Source organism: Pantherophis guttatus, chromosome 10 (genome assembly GCF_059756535.1).
Source record: "Pantherophis guttatus breed Tessera chromosome 10, ASM5975653v1, whole genome shotgun sequence".
NCBI lineage: Eukaryota > Metazoa > Chordata > Lepidosauria > Squamata > Colubridae > Pantherophis > Pantherophis guttatus.
Window position 1 is genome coordinate 6,172,773 of NC_142072.1, and position 22,457 is coordinate 6,195,229.

General features: G+C 43.4%; 2 protein-coding genes across 3 annotated transcripts in view; one reads left to right on the forward strand and one right to left on the reverse strand.

Moving 5' to 3' along the window:
• PHLDB3 (pleckstrin homology like domain family B member 3) overlaps positions 1-16,874 on the forward strand; it is a 43,717-nt gene extending 26,843 nt beyond the window's left edge. For both annotated transcript variants that reach the window (XM_034437955.3, XM_087876381.1), the window contains 9 exons: positions 2,314-2,397; positions 3,682-3,780; positions 6,081-6,174; positions 7,548-7,716; positions 9,023-9,110; positions 10,217-10,273; positions 11,678-11,897; positions 13,251-13,336; positions 16,004-16,874. In XM_034437955.3, the coding sequence (XP_034293846.1) occupies positions 2,314-2,397; positions 3,682-3,780; positions 6,081-6,174; positions 7,548-7,716; positions 9,023-9,110; positions 10,217-10,273; positions 11,678-11,897; positions 13,251-13,336; positions 16,004-16,138 (1,032 nt within the window). In that variant the 3' untranslated portion in view covers positions 16,139-16,874. The remainder of the gene's footprint in view (positions 1-2,313; positions 2,398-3,681; positions 3,781-6,080; positions 6,175-7,547; positions 7,717-9,022; positions 9,111-10,216; positions 10,274-11,677; positions 11,898-13,250; positions 13,337-16,003) is intronic.
• LOC117677635 (formyl peptide receptor 2-like) lies at positions 16,789-22,065 on the reverse strand. The gene is made up of 2 exons (XM_034437954.2): positions 21,949-22,065; positions 16,789-20,408 (listed from the first exon to the last, which is right to left on the reverse strand). The coding sequence occupies exon 2, from the start codon at positions 20,375-20,377 to the stop codon at positions 19,316-19,318; it is 1,062 nt and encodes a 353-aa protein (XP_034293845.2). The 5' UTR covers positions 20,378-20,408; positions 21,949-22,065; the 3' UTR covers positions 16,789-19,315.
• Between the last annotated feature and the right edge of the window lie 392 nt (positions 22,066-22,457).

The following is a 22,457-nucleotide window of genomic DNA, read 5'->3' on the forward strand; positions in this document are numbered from 1 at the left end:
CATGTCCAAGTCCAACTTGGCCAATAAAGAATTAATTCTATCTGTCCGTCTGTCTGTCTGTCTATCTGTCTGTCTATCTATCTATCTATCTATCTATCTATCTATCTATCTATCTATCTATCTATCTATCTATCTATCATCTGTCTGTCTGTCATCTATCTATCCATCATCTGTCTGTCTGTCTATCATCTATCTATCTATCTATCTATCTATCTATCTATCTATCTATCTATCTATCTCTATTATTGTCTATCATTGTCTGTCTGTCTGTCTGTCTATCATCTATCTATCCATCATCTGTCTGTCTGTCTATCATCTATCTATCTATCTATCTATCTATCTATCTATCTATCTATCATCTATCTATCTCTCTATTATTGTCTATCATTGTCTGTCTGTCTGTCTGTCTGTCTGTCTGTCTGTCTATCTATCTATCTATCTATCTATCTATCTATCTATCTATCTATTATTGTCTATCATTGCCTGTCTACCTGTCTGTCTGTCTGTCTATCTGTCATCCATCCATCCATCCATCTATCTATCTATCTATCTATCTATCTATCTATCTATCTATCCTTCCAAATGTTGGCTGACCTAGTCATGGATTTAAGAGCTGATGGAATGGACCGCTTTTGGTTCTTCTGAGCTGGACATCTGAAATACAGGTAGTCCCTCAACTTACAACCATTTGTTTAGCCACTGTTTGAAGTTACAGTCGCACTGGGAAAAGAGAACTACGACTACAGGTGGTCCTTGACTTATGACCACAATGGAGCCCAAAATTTCTGTGATTAAGTGAGACATTTGTTAAGTGAGTTTTGCCCCATTTTATGACTTTCTTGCCACAGCTGTTAAGTGAATCACTGCAGTTGATAAATGAGTAACCTGGTGGTTAAGTGAATCTGACTTCCCCATTCACTTTGCTTGCAAAAGGGGATCATGTGACCCTGGGACACTGCAGCCATCATAAAGACGAGTCCAGTTGCCGAGCATCTGAATTATGATCGAGGATGCTGCAAAGAACTGAGCTGTGAAAAATGATCATAAGTCACTTTTTTTCAGTGCCATTGTAACTTTGAACGGGCACTAAATGAACTGTTGTAAGTCGAGGACTACCTGTAACCCTGGCACTGACAACAGTCACAGCCTCTACACAGACATGTGTTCAAAATTTGGGTGCTTGGCAACTAGAAATTAAGGTCCCAATTGTGTTCATAAGTCGAGAACTTATACATTCCATGAAAGAATTGAACGAGTATGGAGATATTTTTAGCTGAAGTTAATGAAAAAGAATCCTACATGAACAGAATCTGCAGATACGGGATTCTGCCTGAAACTCTTCGGTTGCAACATGCTCTGGATATGCAGATATTCCTGATTACTGTAAGTCTCAGGTGTTTACAACATAAGAAATAAGTTACTATTAAGACACCCAACCCTGAACTTCTGATCTTTCCAAAGTCTCCTTGCCTGTTTCACACTGTGAAATCCTAGAATTTTATTTCACTGAGTTTTCTTCCACTCATTCAGAAGACTCTTCAGAAGCTGGAAACGTCTAATCTATTAAAAAACCCTTGCCTTATTTGAGTTTTTTTTTGAACCTTGAGTGTAGGAGAATTTGAGTTTTGGGATGGAGTTTTATCCTTCATAGTCTAAGCTGGTCAGGATGGCTCAGTCGTTTAAAGGTTTGAGACCCGTGGAGAGGTTCGAGACCCATGCTCTGCACTATGGGTGAGCTCCCATTCCTTGCTCTAGCTCCTGCTCTAGCTGTTCGAAAGCATGTAAATGCGAGTAGATAAATAGGTACCACTTAGGTGGGAAAATAACAGCCTTCCGTGCGCCTCGGCTATATGACCATGGAAATGACAGTGCTGGCTCCCTGGATTAAGAAATGAGCACTGCCCTCTAGAGTCGGACACTATTATTATTATTATATCTTTTATTCATTAAATATGTCAACTGAATATTTAAAAATGTACTTGGCAACCTCAAGATATGTAGACTTCAACCTGAAGATGTGTGGACTTCAACACCCAGAATTCCAATGTGTGGACTTCCAACTCCCAGAATTTCCCAGTCAGCTGGGAACTTGGAGTTGGAAGTCCACACTCTGGAATTCTGGGAGTTGAAGTCCATACATCTTCAGGTTGAAATCTACCCATCTTCAAGTTGCCAAAAACACTGCTTTAAGTCTTGACATCAGGAGGCAGCACAGTGCAGCTGATAGGGCAGGCTGTGATGTGCTTCAGCAGAAACTTCTCCAAACATGTCTTCCTGATCTCGAAGAATGACTCGTTGCTTGTCTGCATTTAGGAGAAAAGTCGCCTCATGGATATGAGCCAGGAGTATTCAGCGAACGGGGAGGACCTGTCGGAAAATAAGGAGGGCGTGACCCAGGTAAGCCTCTCTAGGACTTTGCAGTGCTTTTCTATCTCCCTGTTCTTGAGGGCATCCAAGGCTGCATTCCACATTCAGAAGGGCATTGTGGACTCTGCACATTAGGTTATCCCAGGATGGAGACGGCTACCCTGTTCCCCTTTTTCATGGCTTTAATGAATCAAAGCAGGTAGAAAATTTAACAGGCGCAACTTTTGTGGGGGGCTTTGAAACACAGCGGTCGGAGAAACTCGGTCAAGTGACTTCACCGCAGATTAGTTTTATTTTATTTTATTTTTTTACATATAATCCTCGATTTACGACCATAAGTGAGCTCCAAATTTCTGTTGTTAAGTGACTGTTGCCCCATTTTATGACCTTTCTTGCCTCAGTTGTTCAGTTTGTTTTTGTTTGTTTGTTTTATTAGATTTATATACCGCCCTACTCCCGAAGGACTCAGGGCGGTGAACAGGCACAAAATAAAATACATAGATACAAAAGTTAAAAGACATGATTAAAACCAGATTAAATAATTTAGCCCGAGACAATTAAAAAAATCCAGATAATTTAAAACAGATTAAAATTTCGATTTAAAAGAATTTTAAAATAGGGGAGAAAATTAGGCCAGGCCGGCTTGCTGGAATAGGAGAGTCTTAAGAGCACGGCGGAAAGTGCGTAGATCCGGGATCCTCCGTATCTCTGGGGGGAGCTCGTTCCAGATAGTGGGTGCCCCCACAGAGAAGGCCCTCCCCCTGGGGGCCACCAGTCGACATTATTTAGCTGATGGCACCCGGAGGAGCCCCTCTCTATGAGAGCATACCAGCCCGTGGGAGGCTGCTTGTGGTAGTAGGCGGTCCCGTAAATAACCAGGTCCTAAGCCATGGAGCCGTTGATAAGTGAGTAATCCAGTTGTTAAGTGAATCTGGCTTCCCCCATTGACTTTGCTTGTCAGAAGGTCGCGAAAAATGATCACATGACAACACCCCCCCCCCAATCTGAATTATGACGCTGTTCACACGATGTGCCGACATAAGGGCTGGAATCCCGCAATATGAGGAATCCAGTCTCCTTTTTCGCCTCCCTTAACAGAGTGTGCAAATTCGGTCTTTAAGTCCCTTCTGATGTTCGTTTGGTTCTAGTCCAGAGAATGGGGATTACGGGGACCTCCAGATGTTCCAGGGTTGAAGTTCAACAACATCTGAAGGGCTTTCTTGGATTTGGCATTTCATGTTTGGAAAAGCAGGCCCTCTCCCTTCCATCCCCACCCTTCTTCCAGCAGTGATATGTGTCTCTCTCTCCCTGCAGCTGACTTTTACCCAAAAAACGGATCGGAAGGTCATTGTCTTGGGTTCTGACCAGTCGGACTCGTCCTCCTGTGTCTTCTCTGTCTGCAGTTCTGTCAAGGTGTGTTCTGTCTCTTTGGCCTGGGTTAATTTTCAGTGCCGTCTTTTTAACAGATTAACAGAGTTGGAAGGGACCTCGCAGGTCATCTAGTCCAAACCCCTGCCCTAGCGGGAAACCCTACATCTGCCTCTACCTAGGATCAAACTCACAACCTCCTGATTGTGAGGCAAGAGCTCCACCTCTAGGCCACCGCAGAAGTTCTTTTTACATGTGCTAAAGTTTTTTAGAAGCTGAAGATTTGTATTGTCTTTTTTCTCTCATTATATCTTGAGACAAGATACCTAATTAACATTTATTTGTCTGTTTGTTGCCGATTTCTATGTTGGTTTTCAAGAGAGACCCTTTTCCCTCTCAAAAGAGCTTCCATAAGCTCCGGTACACCTAGTCCTCAACTTACAACCACAATTGAGCCCCAAATTTATGTTGTTAAGCAAGACAGTGGCTTCGCGAGTTTTGATCCATTTTACGACCTTTCTTGCCACAGTTGTTAAGTGAAACACTGCAGTTGTTAAATTAGTAACCTGGTTGTTAAGTGAATGTGGCTTCTCTATTGACTTTGCTTGTCAGAAGGTTGAAAAAGTTGATCACATGACCCCGGGACACTGCAATCGTCATAAATATGAGTCCATTGCCAAATGTTTGAATTCTGATCATGTGGCCATGGGGAAGCTGCAATGGTCGAAAGTGAAAAACAGCCAAGTCATTTTTTTCAGTGCTGTTGTAACTTTGAACAGTCACTAAGTGAATTGTTGTAAGCCGAGGACTACCTGTGTTACAAAAGTTTTGGTTAAAGAATTAATATCGAAAGTAGCAATGTCAGAGTCTTTTGGGTCCGTGTGAGTAATGGGACCAATTATTCTATACCCCACACAAGGAAGTACAATAAACATACAATAACAGTACTCCTTCCTTTTACTTTTTAACAATCTTGATCTTTGTTAAAAATAAAAGAATATAAGGTTGGTTTATTTGACCAAGGTTAAAATAGATTTGTTGTTATCTCTGGTAACTTTTAATGGATTTTTGCTATTCAGGACAATTCTTAGGCTTTGGGAAAAGCTTGAATTGACCTTAAATTACCCACATTTGCTGGGCATTTTTCAGAAGAAAATATTTACAATATCTAATAATAGAATTTAAAGAAGAATTTTCTATTTTGAGGTTTCCATTCCAGCTGCTGACGTTTGCTACCAAAAACAATGGAAACAATCCTACATTGATTTGGGTTACCGTTAAAAATAATTTTTAAGGGATGTGAATGTTCTTCAATGAACGTTCTGTCTCTGTCCTCCCCAAATCTTTTAATTTTTTTTTACTGCCAAACAGCTGATAAAAGTAACATGTAAACTCAGCACACTGATCTTAAAAATGATTAATGCTTCCTGACCAAAGACCCTAAACAGGAAAAATAAGATTAACAAAGAAATCCCCAAAAGTTTTAGCATGACTAAAGACTAAAGTTGCATTGCTTTACTGTTCATAAGGAAAAAAAAGTCTTAAAGGGACGGAGTAATAATTTCTATAGAATACTGTTAACCTTGGCAACTTTAAGATATCTGCAGGAGTGGGATTCAGCCGGTTCGGGCCAGATCAGCTGAACCAGATGTTAATTTTAATCTGGTTCGCCGAACCGGTTGTTCCAAGGACTGGCTGACTCTGACCACTCCACCCTGCCCTGAGGGAGGCCGTTTTTGCCCTCCTGGAGGCTCCAGGAAAGCCTCCGGAGCCTGGGGAGGGTGAAAAACAGGCCTACTGGAAGTACCAGAAGTCCGGAAACGGGCACATTTCCGGCCTCCGGAGGGCCTCCAGTGCCCGGGGGAGGCTGTTTTCGCCATCTTGGAGGCTTGAGGAAAGCCTCCGGAGCCTGGGGAGGGTGAAAACAACCCCCCCCCCCCCCGTGGTGCAGGAGGCCGAGTAGGCTACACCCCCATGCCATGCCCAGCCAGCAACCAGGCAGCAAACCAGTTGCTGAAATTGTTCAATCCCACCTCTGGATCTATGGACTTCAACTCCCAGAATTCCCCAGCCAACAACCCAACATAGCATTGCAGATCATCCTAATTAGCTGACCTGGGTGAAGTAGATGTGTGATCCAAGCTAGCATTTTGAAGCAGATCAGGATTCTGTTTCCATGAGATGCACCCAGAATTCAACTAATCAGGGAGTTCAGAAACAGTTCGAGACAAGCTCAAAGAACCACAAAGGATGCAGAAACAAATTGCATCCTGGGAAGGCCAGGTTACTCATCCAAACTGCTGCTGAAGGAGACTCCCTTTATATTCTTTGCTTTCCCTTCTCAGGGTTCGATTGGACTGCAACGGACCGCCAGTCTACCTCGCAGGAGTAGGGATCGCCTCCCGGCCCGCTCTCCTCAACGTCCCATTTCAATGCATGGTATGGGTTCAGCAGTGGGCTGGGGTGGGTGGACCATGTGGGAACAACATGTATCAGTAGAACACCCTCTCTTTGGTACCCACTGGCCACCAAAATGAAAAATAAGACATTTTCTTAATAAAGAAGAATGGTGGAAAACTCACATGGTTTTCACTAAGTTTCTCAAGATCTCTTGAGTTTTTACAGGAGAAATTGTTCAATTGTTCAATTTGATTTCTTGGTCTGGAATTCCAAGGGGGAGGGAGGGAGGGAGAATGAGAGGGAGGGAGAGGGAGAGGGGAAGAGAGAGAGACAGAGACAGAGAGAGAACACAAGAGCAGGGGTGAAATCCAGCAGGTTCTGACAGGTTCTGGAGAACCCGTAGCGGAAATTTTGAGTAGTTTGGAAAACCGGTAGTAGAAATTTTGAGTAGTTTGGAGAACTGGCAAATACCACCCCTGGCTGGCCCCAGAGTAGGGTGGGAATGGAGATTTTGCAATACCCTTCCCCTGGAGTGGGGTGGGAATGGAGATTTTGCAGTATCCTTCCCCTGCCACGCCCACCAAGCCACACCCACAGAACCGGTAGTAAAAAAAATTGGATTTCACCGCTGAGAGAGAGAGTGAGAAGAAAGAGAAAGAGAAAGAGAAAGAGAAAGAGAAAGAGAAAGAGAAAGAGAAAGGAAGGAAGGAAGGAAGGAAGGAAGGAAGGAAGGAAGAAAGAAAGAAAGAAAGAAAGAAAGAAAGAAAGAAAGAAAGAAAGAAAGAAAGAAAGAAAGAAAGAAAGACAGACAGACTAGGGAAAAAAAGATGCATGATGCATTTGGTTCCATACAAGCATCAGTATTAAGCGAGGTGCCACAAAATTCTTTGTGGTGTTAAATATTCTTCCTTCACTGATTGTCAACACTGAATGAGAGTTTTGGCAGGCAAAGGTGTTTGACTACTCAAATACAGTCCTAACAAGGTCAGTAGGACAGTCATGCAATCATAAACTTAAAGTAAGCAGCAACTGGACCAAAAGGAAGTTGATTTTAAGATGTCTTCTGAGGGTGCTGATCAGTAGTGGCTTTCAAAATTTTTTACTACCGGTTCTGTAGGTGTGGCTTGATGGGCGTGGCTTGATGGGCGTGACAGGGGAAGGATACTGTAAAATCTCCATTCCCACCCCATTCTAGGGGAAGGATACTGTAAAATCTCAATTTCCTCCCGATCAGCTGGTTGGTATTGGGAGACAGAGAATGGATGGGGGCGGGGCCAGTCAGAATTTTTACTACCGGTTCTCCAAACTACTCAAAATTTCCGCTACCGGTTCTCCAGAACTGGTCAGAACCTGCTGAACCCCACCTCTGGTGTTGATGCTATCTTGACTTTGCATCTACTTGTGTCTTCCAGGTGCTTTGGATCCCAGCCTTCTGGTGGCTCAACTCTCCAACGGAAGCAACGGTCATTATCTGGGAAGTCCAAACCTCCAGTTCTCACGTTACAACAAACCCCTTTACCAGCTGCTGGGTGGCCAGGCAACTACCAGGCAGGTGGGAGGAACCTCTCAAGGAGCTTACAGGTCAGCACATGATCCCATTCTCATCCCACTGATGTCTTCCTTCTTTACATTTCAGCCTGCTTCACCAAAGAGCTGCTTAACTTCGTTCTTTGCAGTCTTCTCCAGTCAAACTAAATTGGCCCTCCCCCAAATGTCATTCTATCCACAGCTTCCAAGGAATCCATGTTCCTTGAAAGGAATCCATGTTGCTATGTATGATGAGATTAAGTTCAGGGTGTAAGACTGATAAGACTAGGGCAAGCCCTATTGGAAAAAGAAGTATCGCCTTTCCTCTCACCCTCCTCAAATGCTATTTGCTCACTTTGACTTTAACCACGGGTGGGATTCAGCCGGTTCGGACCAGTTCAGGAGAACCAGATGTTAATTTTAATTTGATTCGCTGAAACGGTTGTTCCAAGGGCTGGCTGACCCCGCCCACCCCACCCTGCCCCTCCCAGGAGTCTCCACGCAGCACGTTTTGGATGCCAGGTAAATTCAGGGCACATGCGGAGGCTCTGGGAGGGTGAAAAACAGGCCTACCAGAAGTACCGGAATTGGGGTTGTTTCCGGCCTACAGAGGGCCTCAGGAGCCCAGAGGAGGCCATTTTTGCCCTCCTGGAGGCTTCAGGAAAGCCTCGGAGCCTGGGGAGGGGAAAAATGCTCCCCCACCCCCCACCCCCGTTGCAGGAGGCCGAGTAGGCCATGCCCCCATGGCCATGTTCACCCAGCGACCAGGCAGCGAACCGGCTGCTGAAATTTTTCAATCCCACCCCTGACTTTAACTAACTCTCTCTAGTTCTAGTCTAGAACTAGAGGTATTTAGGCAGAGTCCAGATGATTAACTCTGAGGGGTGTCAGTGAAGATTCTCAGTCATCCAGGTAGAAATGTCTGGAAGTTGAGCCATGGCAGCTGGACTTATTTTCTTGTTGGTTTGAGATGTTTTGCTGCCCATCCAAGCAGCTGGTGCGGGAATCCCCCTAGAATTTTAGGATTTGGCACATTCCAATGACTCTCTGCCTACTCAGATTCTTCTAACCGACTTGTTCAGTCAGAAGAAGTTGCTTGGATGGGCAGCGAAACATCTCAAACTAACAAGAAGGCAAGTCCAGTTGTCGTGACTCAACTTTCAGACAGTTCTCACGGATGCCACAGGTGCATAATTTTCCCACCTAGTGACCCCGATGGATTAATTTCCAAGATCACTTCCTATCTTAAAATGATATGGCTTGATGAGTCAAAGATTTCCTATAGAGGGCCTGTTTCTTTTCCATTGGCATGGCCGTACATCAGGATTGATTGGCATTAACTGGGTATTTCTGCCGACAGCCTTGAAAACTGTGTCACCAAACTGGCAGAGATGGAACGCCGGGTGCGGGAAGCCATGGCTGAACGAGAAAGATTGCTGCAAGAAAGGGTAAGAGGATGAGAGAGCAGACCCAACTCCTGGACCATAGTCAAATTTTTGCCATTCATCCATCCATCCATCCATCCATCCATCCTCCCTTCCTTCCTTCCATCCATCCATCTATCCATGGAGATTCTCAATCATCCAGGTCAAAACCAAGGAAGTCCAGTTGCCTTTTGAAAAGCACCTTTGGGACGTTTAATTAATTAATTAATTAATTCATTCATTCATCCATTCATTCATTCATTCATTCATTCATTCATTCATTCATTCATTCAATTTCTATAGCTGCCCATCTCAGTCCCTGACTCTGGGCATTTTACAATCCAGACAATACATTACAATTAAAAACACTAAAAACATTCAGATTAAAAAAATATACATAGGATCAAGATACTTGACCAGTTAGCAATACAGCCAAGAAACGGGGCCCTTAACATATTCAGCATCCCAAGCATGAAAACATAGCCAGTTTTTTTTAGGGCTTTACGAAAGTCTAACAGGGTTGGGATCCTCAAGGTTGACTCAGCCTTCCATCCTTTCGAAGGTAGGTAAAATGAGGACCCGGATTGTGGGGGCAATAAGCTGACTTTGTATAAAAAAGAACACCGCTTAGGGGTGGCCAAAAGCCCTACTAAGCAGGTATATACAAAAGTATGAAGGCTATTGCTTAACGCATTGTAAGCCGCCCTGAGTCTCCGAAGAAGGGCGGCATATAAAATCGAACCAATAAATAAATAAAATAAATCAATCATTCTAATCACCCTAAAGTTTCAATCAGGAAATTATCATATATCAAACCATTTCTGACTCATTGCTGTGACTTTTGATCTAAACCCGAGTAACCCTGCTTCTCTCATCTGCTTCTCACGTGATTTTGCGAATGAGGAAGTTGCAGATTTCACCCTGTCAGCTTTTTGACGGCTCTTCCAGCACGCTGGGTAAAAATATCCAGAGTTGGTCTAGGAGGAAGAGAAAGAGCTTGTGGTCTTTCTTGTGTATCCTTGGGGTTTTTGGTTTTTTGAGCGGGTGATATGTCTGCAGCAGCTGGGATGGTACTGCCTGTCCCCTGTTCTTACCACATGCAAACCGCCTTCAACCGTCTTTCGTTTCAGGAAGCTAAGAAGGTAGCTGAGGAAGTGAAACGCATTGAATTGGCCCCTTCGAACATGGTAAGGAGATCTCCGTCTTTATCGAGAAGAACCCAAGAATATAATATGCTTTGCCAATCTTTTTTCAATCTTTGGGAGGTCAGAGTTTGAGCTGAGATGGAAAGGGAATCTCTAGAAAATGCCAAAGGTTTGGGTCGGGAGGATTTTCTTAGCATCTTAGGCTAGGTTAAAATGAGGTTGGGAAGTTTGTCTGGTTAGAGAGGAATCCAGACATTGTCTTGACACGCGGTGCGAATCATGTTAGGCTATAATAATGTCGTTATTTGTTCAGGCGTAGCATGTGGGTGAGCATGTATTCCAGATTTAGAATTTGTTTTAATCTCAGTGTTTTCATTAGAGGTGAAAACTTCATCTTCATGTTAAGGACAGTGATTTGATGAACTAAATCAGGGGTGTGCAACTTTAAGACCTGTGGACTCCAACTCCCAGAATTCCCCAGCCAGCATGGGAGTTGGAGTCTACAGGTCTTAAAGTTCAGTATCAAGGGTGGTAGATACCCCTGATCTAAATAGTGAAGATACCAGTTAGAACAGCGATGGCAGACCTTTTCGGCACTGAGTGCCCAAACGGGAACATGCGACCATGTCAGTGGTGAAATCCAAATTTTTTTACTACCGGTTCTGTGGGTGTGGCTTGGTGGGCATGGCTTGATGGGCGTGGCAGGGGAAGGATACTACAAAATCTCCATTCCCACCCCACTCTGGGGCCAGCCAGAGGCGGTATTGGCCAGTTCTCTGAACTGCTCAAAATGTCTGCTACCGGTTCTCCAGAACCTGTCAGAACCTGCTGGATTTCACCCCTGGTTCATATGCATGCATGTGCGCGAGCAAGAGCACTGGAAACCTGAAGATCAGCTGGCTGGTGCGCACATGCCTGTTTTTTGGCCTTTTTGGGGTGTTTTTGGGGCTGTTTTCAGGCCGTTTTTCGGGCCAAAAACAGCCCGAAAAATGGCCTGTTTTGGGGGCATTTTTTGAGCGTTTTCAGGCTGTTCTCCGGCGCTCCGGCACCCGCGAAAACCAGCTGACCGGTGTGCATGTGCGTGCCAGAAATTAGAAGAGCAGCTGGCAATGGCGCACGTGCCCACAGAGAGGACTCTGCGTGCCACTTCTGGCACGCGTGCCATAGGTTTGCCATCACGAGGTTAGAAGAAGTCAGAAAGCTTAGAAGCTTATTTTCTGGTCACTTGCTAAAATATACTGGGAGGACCATGGAAGATCCATCTGTAGAACAGTTGTTTAGGTTACAGGAAGGGAACCATCAGTTCCAACATGACCCAGCATTGCGCGAATGCTGAATTTGCACAAAATCTCTTTCCTCCAAATGAGGAAAACAAACCACAGCATAGAGCTTCCTTGGGCCGACATCTGTCTGGTTTTTAAGCCTTGCCTTCTCGTTGCCCTACAGATCCACAACTCCATGGAGATCCGGGAACCTAAACCAGCTGCCTTTGACCTGCGCAAACATCTGGAGGCGTCGGGGCATAGCGTCGAGACCTGCCAGCACGTGAGGGTGACCAGCAAATCTTGCAAGGGTTACCTGGTCAAGATGGGCGGGAGGATCAAGACTTGGAAGAAACGTTGGTTCACTTTTGATCGCCAGAAGCGCGTCTTGGCGTATTACACAGGTGAGAGAGAGAGGGAGAGAGAGGATAGAGACAGGTAGTTAATTCTTCACTCTCTGCTGCTGATGGAGAAGACTTGGTCTTAGCTTCAGTGCATTCCATTGGCATGCACTGCCTATCTAAGGGACCAGGAGAAAGGATGCGTTAACAGGTTCATCTGGGGGATGGAGAATGGCGTGAATGTGGCCAGTAGGTCTTCAATTGAACTGTTTAAATTTACTGGGTGAATATAACCACTTAATTGAAGGCAAGATTAGAGCAATGAATCCAGGCATTTCTCATAGAATAGAATAGAATAGAATAGAATAGAATAGAATAGAGTAGAGTAGAGTAGAGTAGAGTAGAGTAGAGTAGAGTAGAATAGAATAGAATAGAATTAGAATTAGAATTAGAATTAGAATTGGAATAGAATAGAATAGAATAGAATAGAATAGAATAGAATAGAATAGAATAGAATAGAATAGAATAGAATAGAATAGAATTCTTTATTGGCCAAGTGTGATTGGACACACAAGGAATTTGTCTTAGGTGTATATGCTCTCAGTGTACATAAGGAGAATAAATACATTCATCGAGAATAAAAAGATACAACACAGTGATAGTCAAGGTTACTAATAAGCTATCAAATCATACTAGGAAACAAATAAAAACAATATAAATTGAAAGATTCAAGAAACATGGTTATAGTAATAAGTGGGAAGAGATAGATACTAATAAGGAAGAGAAGAATAATAGTAATACAGTCTTAGTAAATTATTTGACAGTGTTGTGGGAATTAGTTGTTTAGCAGAGTGATGGCATTGGGGAAAAAACTGTCCTTGTGTCTAGTTGTTTTGGTGTGCAGTGCCCTATAGCGCACTGCACACCACTTCACTTCAACCTATAGAAGTTGAAACAATTTATGTCCAGGATGCGAGGGGTCTGTAGATATTTTCACAGCCCTCTTTTTGACTCGTGCAGTATACAGGTCCTCAATGGAAGGCAGGTTGGTAGCTCATTGTATCCATTGGGCCTTCCTTCGTTTTCTATATCATTGATGAAGATATTGAAGAGTTCTGGGCTTAAGACCCCATACTCTCTTCCATGTAGATGCAGTTCCATTAAGGACTATACATTGAGAGTGGTTGGTCAGCCAGTTAGAAATCCATCTAGTGGTGATGCTGTCTAAATACATTTTTTCTGTCTTCTCAAGTAGTAGGTTGTGGTCTACTTTATCAAATGCCTTACTGAAGCCCAAGTAAATTATATCCACAGCATTTCGTTGGCCCACTCATTTTGCCACTTTGTCAAATAATTCTGTCTTTCCCAACTTGCTAACATGGAGCTGTGATTTTTTTTTTGTTAATCCCCCTCCAGACAAAGAAGAGACCAAGCTTAAGGGTGTGATCTATTTCCAGGCCATTGAAGAGGTTTACTGTGACCATCTCCGCAGTGCTTTCAAGGTACCAAGTGTAGAGATTTGCTAAAAGTCCCTTTTTTTAATTCATGTAGACCTGGGAGGGGCTATGGGATCCAAACCAATTCAGGCCATTAGAATTTTGGGCTGAGTGACCAAGCCTCCCTTCCAGTGGTGGGATTCATATTTTTTTACTACTGGTTCTGTGGGCATGGCTTGGTGGGCATGGCATCAAAGACTGGTTTCAGCAGGTTCTGACCAGTTTTGGAGAACCGGTAGTGGAAATTTTGAGTAGTTCGGAGAACCGGTAAATACCACCTCTGGCTGGCCCCACCCCTATCTATTCTCTGTCTCCCGAGTCCCAGCTGATTGGGAGGAAATGGGGATTTTGCAGTAACCTTGCCCTGGAGTGGGGAGGGAATGGAGATTTTACAGTATCTTTCTCCTGCCATGCCCACCAAGCCACATCGACAGAACCGGTAGTAAAAATTTTTGAATCCCACTACTGTGTGGCATGGCTTGTTGGGCGTGGCTTGTCTTAAAATGTTTACTTTTTAAGCATTTTTTTACTAGCGGTTCTCTGGAACCGGTAGTTAAAAATGCTTTAAAAATTTAAAATTAAAAAGCTCAGACGATTGCGCGTCGCTCAGCTGATCTTCGGAATTTTTTTTTTTTTTACTTTTTTTACTACCGGTTCGGGGAACCAGTAGCATTTTTTTTACTACCAGTTCGGGCAAACTGGCCTGAACCGATAGCATTTCACCCCTGTTTTGGTGTGATGTTTGGTCTTTCTAGCCAGAAATGTACACCGTCTTTACTTCATGCAGGCTTCTCCAGGCTGAGTTGGAACAGCAAACCAATTTTGTGTGTGCAAGTCCCTCCCCCTCAGATATTTCAAACCCCCCCCCCCGCCCCAAAGTCACAATCCTAGGCAGACAACATCTGCTATAGCGTATGACTATAACTATAAACCGAATAATTTCCGGGAATAGAGGCACAAAGTTTGAACTGGCTTAGTCAAAACAGTGTCCTGCGAACCATCTGACACCTAATAAATTTTATCCAGAACTATTTATTCAGCAGAAACTTTTTGCCCCTTACATTTGGCCTGGGAATGTTAATTGCAGAGGGCAAGAACTGCGTGTCGGCCTTTCCATAAGCAAATTGATCTCCCTGCAAAGTTTCCCACCACCTCTGAATACTTTCCCATCGTAGTTCAAATGAATAATGAAACTACTTTAAGATCAGATTGCCCTGAATTTCTTTGGAAAAGTTGTCATATTTCGCACATTTCCTAACCTTCCCAGAATCAATAATCTTGGCTTCTTTGCTGACACCATTTGAGAAAAGCCCTGAGACATTTTTTTAAAAAAATGTCTTTAGCTTTTCATCTTTACAATCCCGTTTTAATTACTGTCAGTTTTTAATTGCTTAACAGCGCTGCGTTTGCTTCTGTCTTCCGTGATGGGCCTTTATCTTGAAATGTTATTGCTGTAATGCTTTGTGGTCTTTTTCAACGTTTATTTTATTATCCTTTGCACTAACAGTTTTATTTATTTTTTAAGAGTTGTTCTCGGGCTTGCTGCGAACTGTCATGAGGCAGTTGTATGCAAACAAGTCAAATAAACAAAGGACAAACAAACCATTCTTTAAAATAATACAGTATTTATGTTTTTACACAATGATCTTCACTCAACATGTGTTATAAGCATAATTTATAAATCTCATGGTCCCATTGATACACCATATTCAGCGTGGCTGTCCAAATCTTAACTAGGTTTCTATTGTTGCTTATGTGCATTGCTTATAGCAATGAGGACAAAGGCGTCAACATAGGAACCCTGACACAATGGTGAAGGCACCAGGCTGGAAACCAGGAGACAGTGAGTTCTAGTCCCACTTTAGGTATGAAAGCTGGTTAGATGAGTTTGGACCAGTCACCAGGAGACAGTGAGTTCTAGTCCCACTTAAGTATGAAAGCTGGTTAGGTGAGTTTGGACCAATCACCAGGAGACAGTGAGTTCTAGTCCCACCTTAAATATGAAAGCTGGTTAGGTGAGTTTGGGCCAATCACCAGGAGACAGTGAGTTCTAGTCCCACTTAAGTATGAAAGCTAGTTAGATGAGTTTGGGCCAATCACCAGGAGACAGTGAGTTCTAGTCCCACTTTAGGTATGAAAGCTAATTAGGTGAGTTTGGACCAGTCACCAGGAGACAGTGAGTTCTAGTCCCACCTTAAGTATGAAAGCTGGTTAGGTGAGTTTAGGCAAATCACCAGGAGACAGTGAGTTCTAGTCCCACTTTAGGTATGAAAGCTAATTAGGTGAGTTTGGACCAGTCACCAGGAGACAGTGAGTTCTAGTCCCACTTAAGTATGAAAGCTGGTTAGATGAGTTTGGGCCAATCACCAGGAGACAGTGAGTTCTAGTTTTGTCTTAGTTATGAAAGCCATCTGGGGCACTTTGGACCACTCACTCTCTCTCAGCCCACTATGTCAGGCTCGGGTGAGAAATCAATCAGTCAATTTCTATGGCAACCAATGGACCAAATCCCAATGATGTGGGAGAAAAAGTGGAGAAAAACATTAGAAAGAAAAAAAATCACCCTAATACAGGAGTATCGATCAATTCAGTAAGTGGGTTAAGAGGTTCTGTGTGTGAATATAGCACACTATTTTCATCCGTCCATTCATTGCTCTTTTTTGCTTTTGGCAGAGTCCCAACCCCAAACTGACCTTCTGTGTCAAGACTTACGATCGCCTCTTCTGCATGGTGGCACCAAGTCCAGAGGCTATGCGGATCTGGATGGATGCCATTGTCACGGCAGCCGAGGAAAACACTCGATACTGACCAGGTTTTTTTCAGATGAAATGGATTCTTTAAATCTTCAGTTGGGGAATAGCTTTTCCTCCCAAGGTTTTACTGGGGTATCTCCTTCTAAGGGAAAAACTGATCACCAAGAGATCCAGTGGCCGAACTTGGATGCTTTAATGTTTGTTGGAGTCTAACTTCCATATAGGGCTTGTTCAGTACCCAGAGTTGCAACTGTTGATACTTGAAGATGATGGATGGATTGGATGTTTTATGGACCCCGCTCAGAAGACATTTCCGATCACACTATTTCTGGAGAAAACGTCAAATGGCATTTGGAAGTTGGAAGACTTGGAAATGGTAGCTGGAAGTTGATATGGATTCTGGCCAGTTGCATCAAAGACAGCAATCTTATTCCAGAGAATTCAGAATTCACAATTTCTCTGGAAGATGCCCTTAACTCAAAAGAAAACACGACACTTGTCTGGAAATCGGAGGTGATTTTTTTTTATTATTTTTTTGCAATGGCATAAGTCAGTCGGCTGATGGAAAATGTTCTTGAGATTTCTGTAGGACACTTTGATCAGAAGTGCCGCGTTCCTCGATCAGAAGGGAGAACTTCTCCTCCTTCCCCCCCATGCTGTATAGATCTCTTTATATTTATTATGTGTTTTGGTTCTTTTCTTTAAAAAAACCTGGGAACACTGTTAAAAGGGAAGCCATGTACAAAAAACCATGTATGGAATATTTATTGTATAAATCCTTTAAGTGAAAACAGACTCAGTGTATTCCTGTCTAGAAAGACAATGTTTTAAGAAGCCTTCATTCAGTGGTGAAATCCTCTGTGGATTGCCACCGGTTTGCTGTGTGTGCAGGTGCAATGCGCACCAAATGTGCGCTTCATGCGGTGAATGAAGGCTTAACAAGGTAAGTAGAACAGCGAGGGGGGGGAAATAGCCGCGCCGCGCAATTTAGATTCACTAGATAGCAGGATTTCCTGCTTTCTAGTGAATATAAATTGTGCGCCACACCAATTTATTATTTTATTTTTTATTTTTATTTGATTTATATGCCGCCCTTCTCCGGAGACTCAGGGCGGCTTACAATGCGTTAAGCAATAGCCTTCATACTTTTGTATATTTATACAAAGTCAGCTTATTGCCCCCACAAACTGGGTCCTCATTTAATCTACCTTCGAAAGGATGGAAGGCTGAGTCAACCTTGAGCCTGGTAAGATTCGAACCTGCAGAAATTGCAGGCAGCTGTGTTAATAACAGGGTGCTTTAAACCACTGTTCTACCAAGGCTCCTTGCAGATGACACTAAGCTGGCAGGAATAGCCAACACTCCAGAAGATAGGCTCAAGGTGCAGAAGGATTTTGAACATTGGACCCTATCTAACAAAATGAAATTCAACAGTGAAAAAAAGTAAGGTTCTACATTTAGGGAAGAAAAACAAAATGCACAGGTACCATATATGTGGTACCTTGCTCAATAGTAGTAACTGTGAGAGGGATCTTGGAGTCCTAGTGGACAACCATTTAGATATGAGCCCCCAAGATTTAACTCAAGATTTAGAGCACTAGAATTCATCAAGCCTTCATGGACCTTGAGATGACCTCACAGCCCCCTCCCCAGCAGTCCTTGGAGCACAGCTTGAGAATCATGGAGCACAGAAGCAGCCACAGCTTGCCAAATTTCAATCCCACAGGAGTCATGGGTCCCAGATTTTAGATGCATTCTGTAAGGTAGCCCATTTGGCCACAAAAGGTATTTAAAGGGGGTCCATGGTGAAGACAAGGTTGAGAATTGTTGCACTGTGCCACTGTGGTAAGCCACAATCATAATTTCCCACGCTTCCTGTCAGCTTCCTACAAGGAAAGTCACTGGGGAAGCCACCGGGATGCCGGAAGTCATTTCTGCTCTCCTTGCTTTTTTTTTTGCCCATAATATTTTCATTCTATTTCTCTCTTTAGGTAAGGAAAATATCTCTGAAATGATAAGACAACCAGTCAAGGTTGTCTAGTTGTAAGAGTAACAAACCTGTAATCCTCCACAGAGCCCAGAGTAGTACAAAAAATATAAAAATATAAATCACAGCGTAACAGTTAAAAAACATTCATGTTTCAAACTAAAGGAAACACAGAGCAAGCAAACCGAGGGAATAATACTGAATTGGGAGATATGGTGCTGTTCTTCCAAAGCTGACGGCCCCCTCCAGGTACATATAGTCCTCAACGTACGACCACAATTGAGCCCAACATTTCTGTTGCTAAGTGAGACTGAGCTTGGAAAAGTTGAATCAAAGGCGAAGAGCCTTCCTTTGAGCTTACAAAAGTTGAGAAAGTTCATTGCAGAATCCTTAAGAGCGCTTCGGTGGAACTCTGACAGTAATCTGAGACAGATATTGAGTTATCTAACCAACGGAATTTACAACAGTTGGTTAAGTCTCTTTTGCAACATGCACTTAAGAATCACCAGAGGGAGGAGGTAGAGAATGACAGATTTATTGCAGAACAAGGAGGCTGCTACCCATCCCAACAATTCCAGCACGCATAAAATCAGAAATAGTTTCTGCATGCCCAAGCTTCTCACCAGATTCTTGCCGAAGCAAATTTCCTATTTTCTAACAATTATCAACAATAAATAGCACAGTTGAATATAATCTTGCATCCACAAAATTTGCAGGCCAAAGGCAAATACTGTATTCCAGGGGTGTCCAGCCTTGTCAACTTTAAGACTTGCGGACTTCCACTCCCAGAATTCCCCAGCCAGCATGGCTGGCTGGGGAATTCTGGGAGTGGAAGTCCGCAAGTCTTAAAGTTGACAAGATTTGGCACCCCTGCTCTATTCAAAACAAGAAAAGCAGATCCAAAGGGTCTCTTAACTATCATTTTAACAAAGTTCCATGATGGCTTGTGATTTGGCTAAAATTGGAGATAGACCATGATAAGGTTCCTGATGAATAAGAGTCTGAAAGAAAACAACCTTCAGATATGAGTGACATGGATGCCCAGAATTCCTATACTCTATATAACTAATGCAAAACAATTAAAGCAATTTCATAGCTCGTTATGAGGGGAACAGGTTGCTTTCTGTCAGCCCTTTCCACCCACAAACATTTAAAACTTCAACACATTCAAAATTGTGGCTCAGGTCTCTGAAAAGAAACAAAACTGAAGCTCACAAATTCAAATTTCACTGGTCCTGGGATACTTCACGTTGGAAGGGTTGAGTTTCCACAGGGCAACTGAGAGATTTCTGTGGATATTGCCTGCTCACTCATAGAAAATGAACCTTTATGGCTACTGGTGGATTTTCTAATTAGGGTGCTGTTTTCTTCCAGTAAGGTTCCCTTGAGTGCCCTGATGATATTACAGAGGGTCAACTTTTTGTGGAAGTCCACGCTCATGAAGAAATAAAGGAATGGATTTGCACAACTGTTGAGGTAGGCCAGGAAGGCCGCAACAAGAGTAATAAACGAGAAGGTTGGGCCATTCGCTCCTAGCAGTTTAAGGAGCTGGGTGATGTGATAGGGCAACCAACAGACAAAGAAAGTGACTACCAGGGCCAAGATGACTTTGAAGGACTTCTTTGAGTGGAGGGAGGTCTGACGTCTCCTCAGGACCACGATGATGATGCCGTAACAGACCACAATGATGGTGAAGGGAGCCAAGAACCCACATATCAGCCTCAACATGTAGATGGTCACTTGTACTCCTGGTTCTTCTTCCTTTAGCATCACCAAACATTTGATTTGGTTGTTCTTGGTGTCCACCTTACGGTAAAGGAAGAAAGGGATACTTGTGACGATGGCCATGAGCCAAGCTCCGACAGCTGCAAGCCATACCAAGGAGATGTTTCGGTGTTTTCTGGCCCATAACGGGTAGGCGATACAAGCAGCCCGGTCCATGCTGATTGAGGCTAAGAGAAACTCGCTGCAGAACATGTTGAGGTACTTGATGAAGCCGTTGGCTTTGCACGCAAAGCTCCCAAAGGCCCAACCTTCCTTCACCGCTACAAGAGGTGCTATACGACTCACGGAGAAGAGGAAGTCAGCCAGAGCTAGGTTGAAGAACCAAACACAGCTGATGGTCCGTGAGATTTGGCGGCCGGTGATCCAGATCACAATTCCATTGCCGAAGGAACCAAAGAGAAAAATAACCGTGTAGAAGATGATTTTAAGAACATCTCTGTATCTATTTAAATCAGAGATGGTTTCCAAGGGTGATGGCAAGGATGCATTGGGAAGCCACAAGGCAGTGGAGCTAGCATTCATGATGCAAATGGGATGTTGCAGAGAAGGCGACCTAAAAAAATTAAATGAAAAAATCTGAAAAAAGAGAGAATAACAAAAGGGAGAATAGCACTCAGACTTATGTACCGCTTCACAGTGCTTTACAGCCCTCTCTAAGGGGTTTACATATTGCCCCCAACAATCTGGGCCCTCGTTTAATCCACCTCAGGAGGATGGAAGGCTGAGTCAACCTTGAGCTGGGTGAGAGTCGAACTGCCAAATTGCAGGCAGCCGGCAGTCAGCAGAAGTAGCTGCAGTACTGCACTCTAACCACTGCGCCACCGCAGCTCTTTTCTGAACTCAAGAGAATTCATGTTATTTAATCGACCTACTCTGGAAATCTCCAGAACCTGGAAGAGTACGTAACATTTTAAGGGTGCTAAAGTAATTGTATTTAGTAGGCAAACTTCTGTAATCCAATACCTTTTCTTTGCCAACATTGCTAAAAGATGCTAAAAAAATATTAGTCTGGGCAATTGAATATGTTTATCTTTACAGCCCTGGATTTGTTCCTAAATTTTCTAAATTCTCTAGCTGAGACAGCTGTCTCAGGAATTCTGGGAGTTGAAGTCCACAGGTTGTCAAAGAGCCACAATTGCCCATCCCTGCCCTCCGGTGATGTAATCAAAATTTGAATGCTTGGCAACTGATTCATATTTATGATGGTTGCAGTGTCCCGGGGGTCATGTCATCCCCTTTTGCGACCTTCTGACAAGCAAAGTCAATGGGGAAGCCAGATTCACTTAACAACCATGTCACAAACTTAACAATTGGAGTGATTCACTTAACAACCATGGCAAGAAAGGACGTAAAATGGGACATCATTCACATAACAAGTGTTTCACTTAGAAACAGAAATGTTGGACTCCATTGTGGTCATAAATCGAGGACTATCTGTAATATAAAGAAAATGCATCCTGTTTTCTCCAAGATTTCCTGATGTGATGTTCCCAGATTGGCTGGATTTCAGTTCCCATGGTCCAACATTAGAGGGTGGAATTCCAACACATTTCTACCCCTTCTAGGATAAGTGAACTTTAACCAACCCGTGTTGTATTTACTTGGAAACAAACCAATCTATTTCCTTTAATGCATTTAGAAATATCTCAATTTCTTTCTGAACTGAACCAGTTTTAAATGGAAGATCGTTTCTCATACTTAGCAGGGGTGAAATCCAGCAGGTTCTGACAGGTTCTGGAGAACCGGCAGCGGAAACTTTGAGCAGTTCGGAGAACCGGCAAATACCATCTCTGGCTGGCCCCAGAGTGGGGTGGGAATGGAGATTTTGCAAAACCCTTCCCCTGGAGGGGAGTGGGAATGGAGATTTTGCAGTATCTTTCCCCTGCCATGCCCACCAAGCCACACCCATCAAGCCACACCATGCCCACCAAGTCATGCCCACAGAACCGGCAGTAAAAAAATTTGGATTTCACCACTGGTCTAAAGTATCCAGAAACGAATATCCAGACATGACAGGGCTATTTTGGTGTTACAATAAACCCAACCCCAATCACAAGAAGATGGGACATCCTGGGTCAAGACTCCAGAATTACCTGTTTGAAGCTATAGGAATCACGTCTCTTCTCCTTTGTTGAACTTCTTTTTACAGGAAACTAGGATTATTCAGCTGCGGCTGGTCTCCTCTGCTAACAGCTGTGCTGCTCTCCCTTGAACCAACAAAGTTGGTTTATACGGAACATAAATAAAGGACAGTCCACGTGGTTGGGGTTTTTTTAAAATTTTTCCTGAGAAGTCACAGACGTTCCGCAAAAGCCACAAAAATCTGCTAACCTTCAGGATCTTTGCTTGACTTCTTGTGCTATATTTCCAAAGAGCGACTTGACTTAGCAAACACCACAGCATGTTGTCTGTGGGGATTGTGTTGCAGCCACCTTGCCAGCTGTCTAAACCAACAGGAGATTTCATAAGTGACATTGTGTTGGGTGATCCTAGGTAGAGGCAGATGTAGATGTCCTGCTTGGGCAGGGGGTTGGACTTGATGACCTGCAAGATCCCTTCCAACTCTGTTAATCTGTTAAATCTGTTAAATTACCTTTCTCAA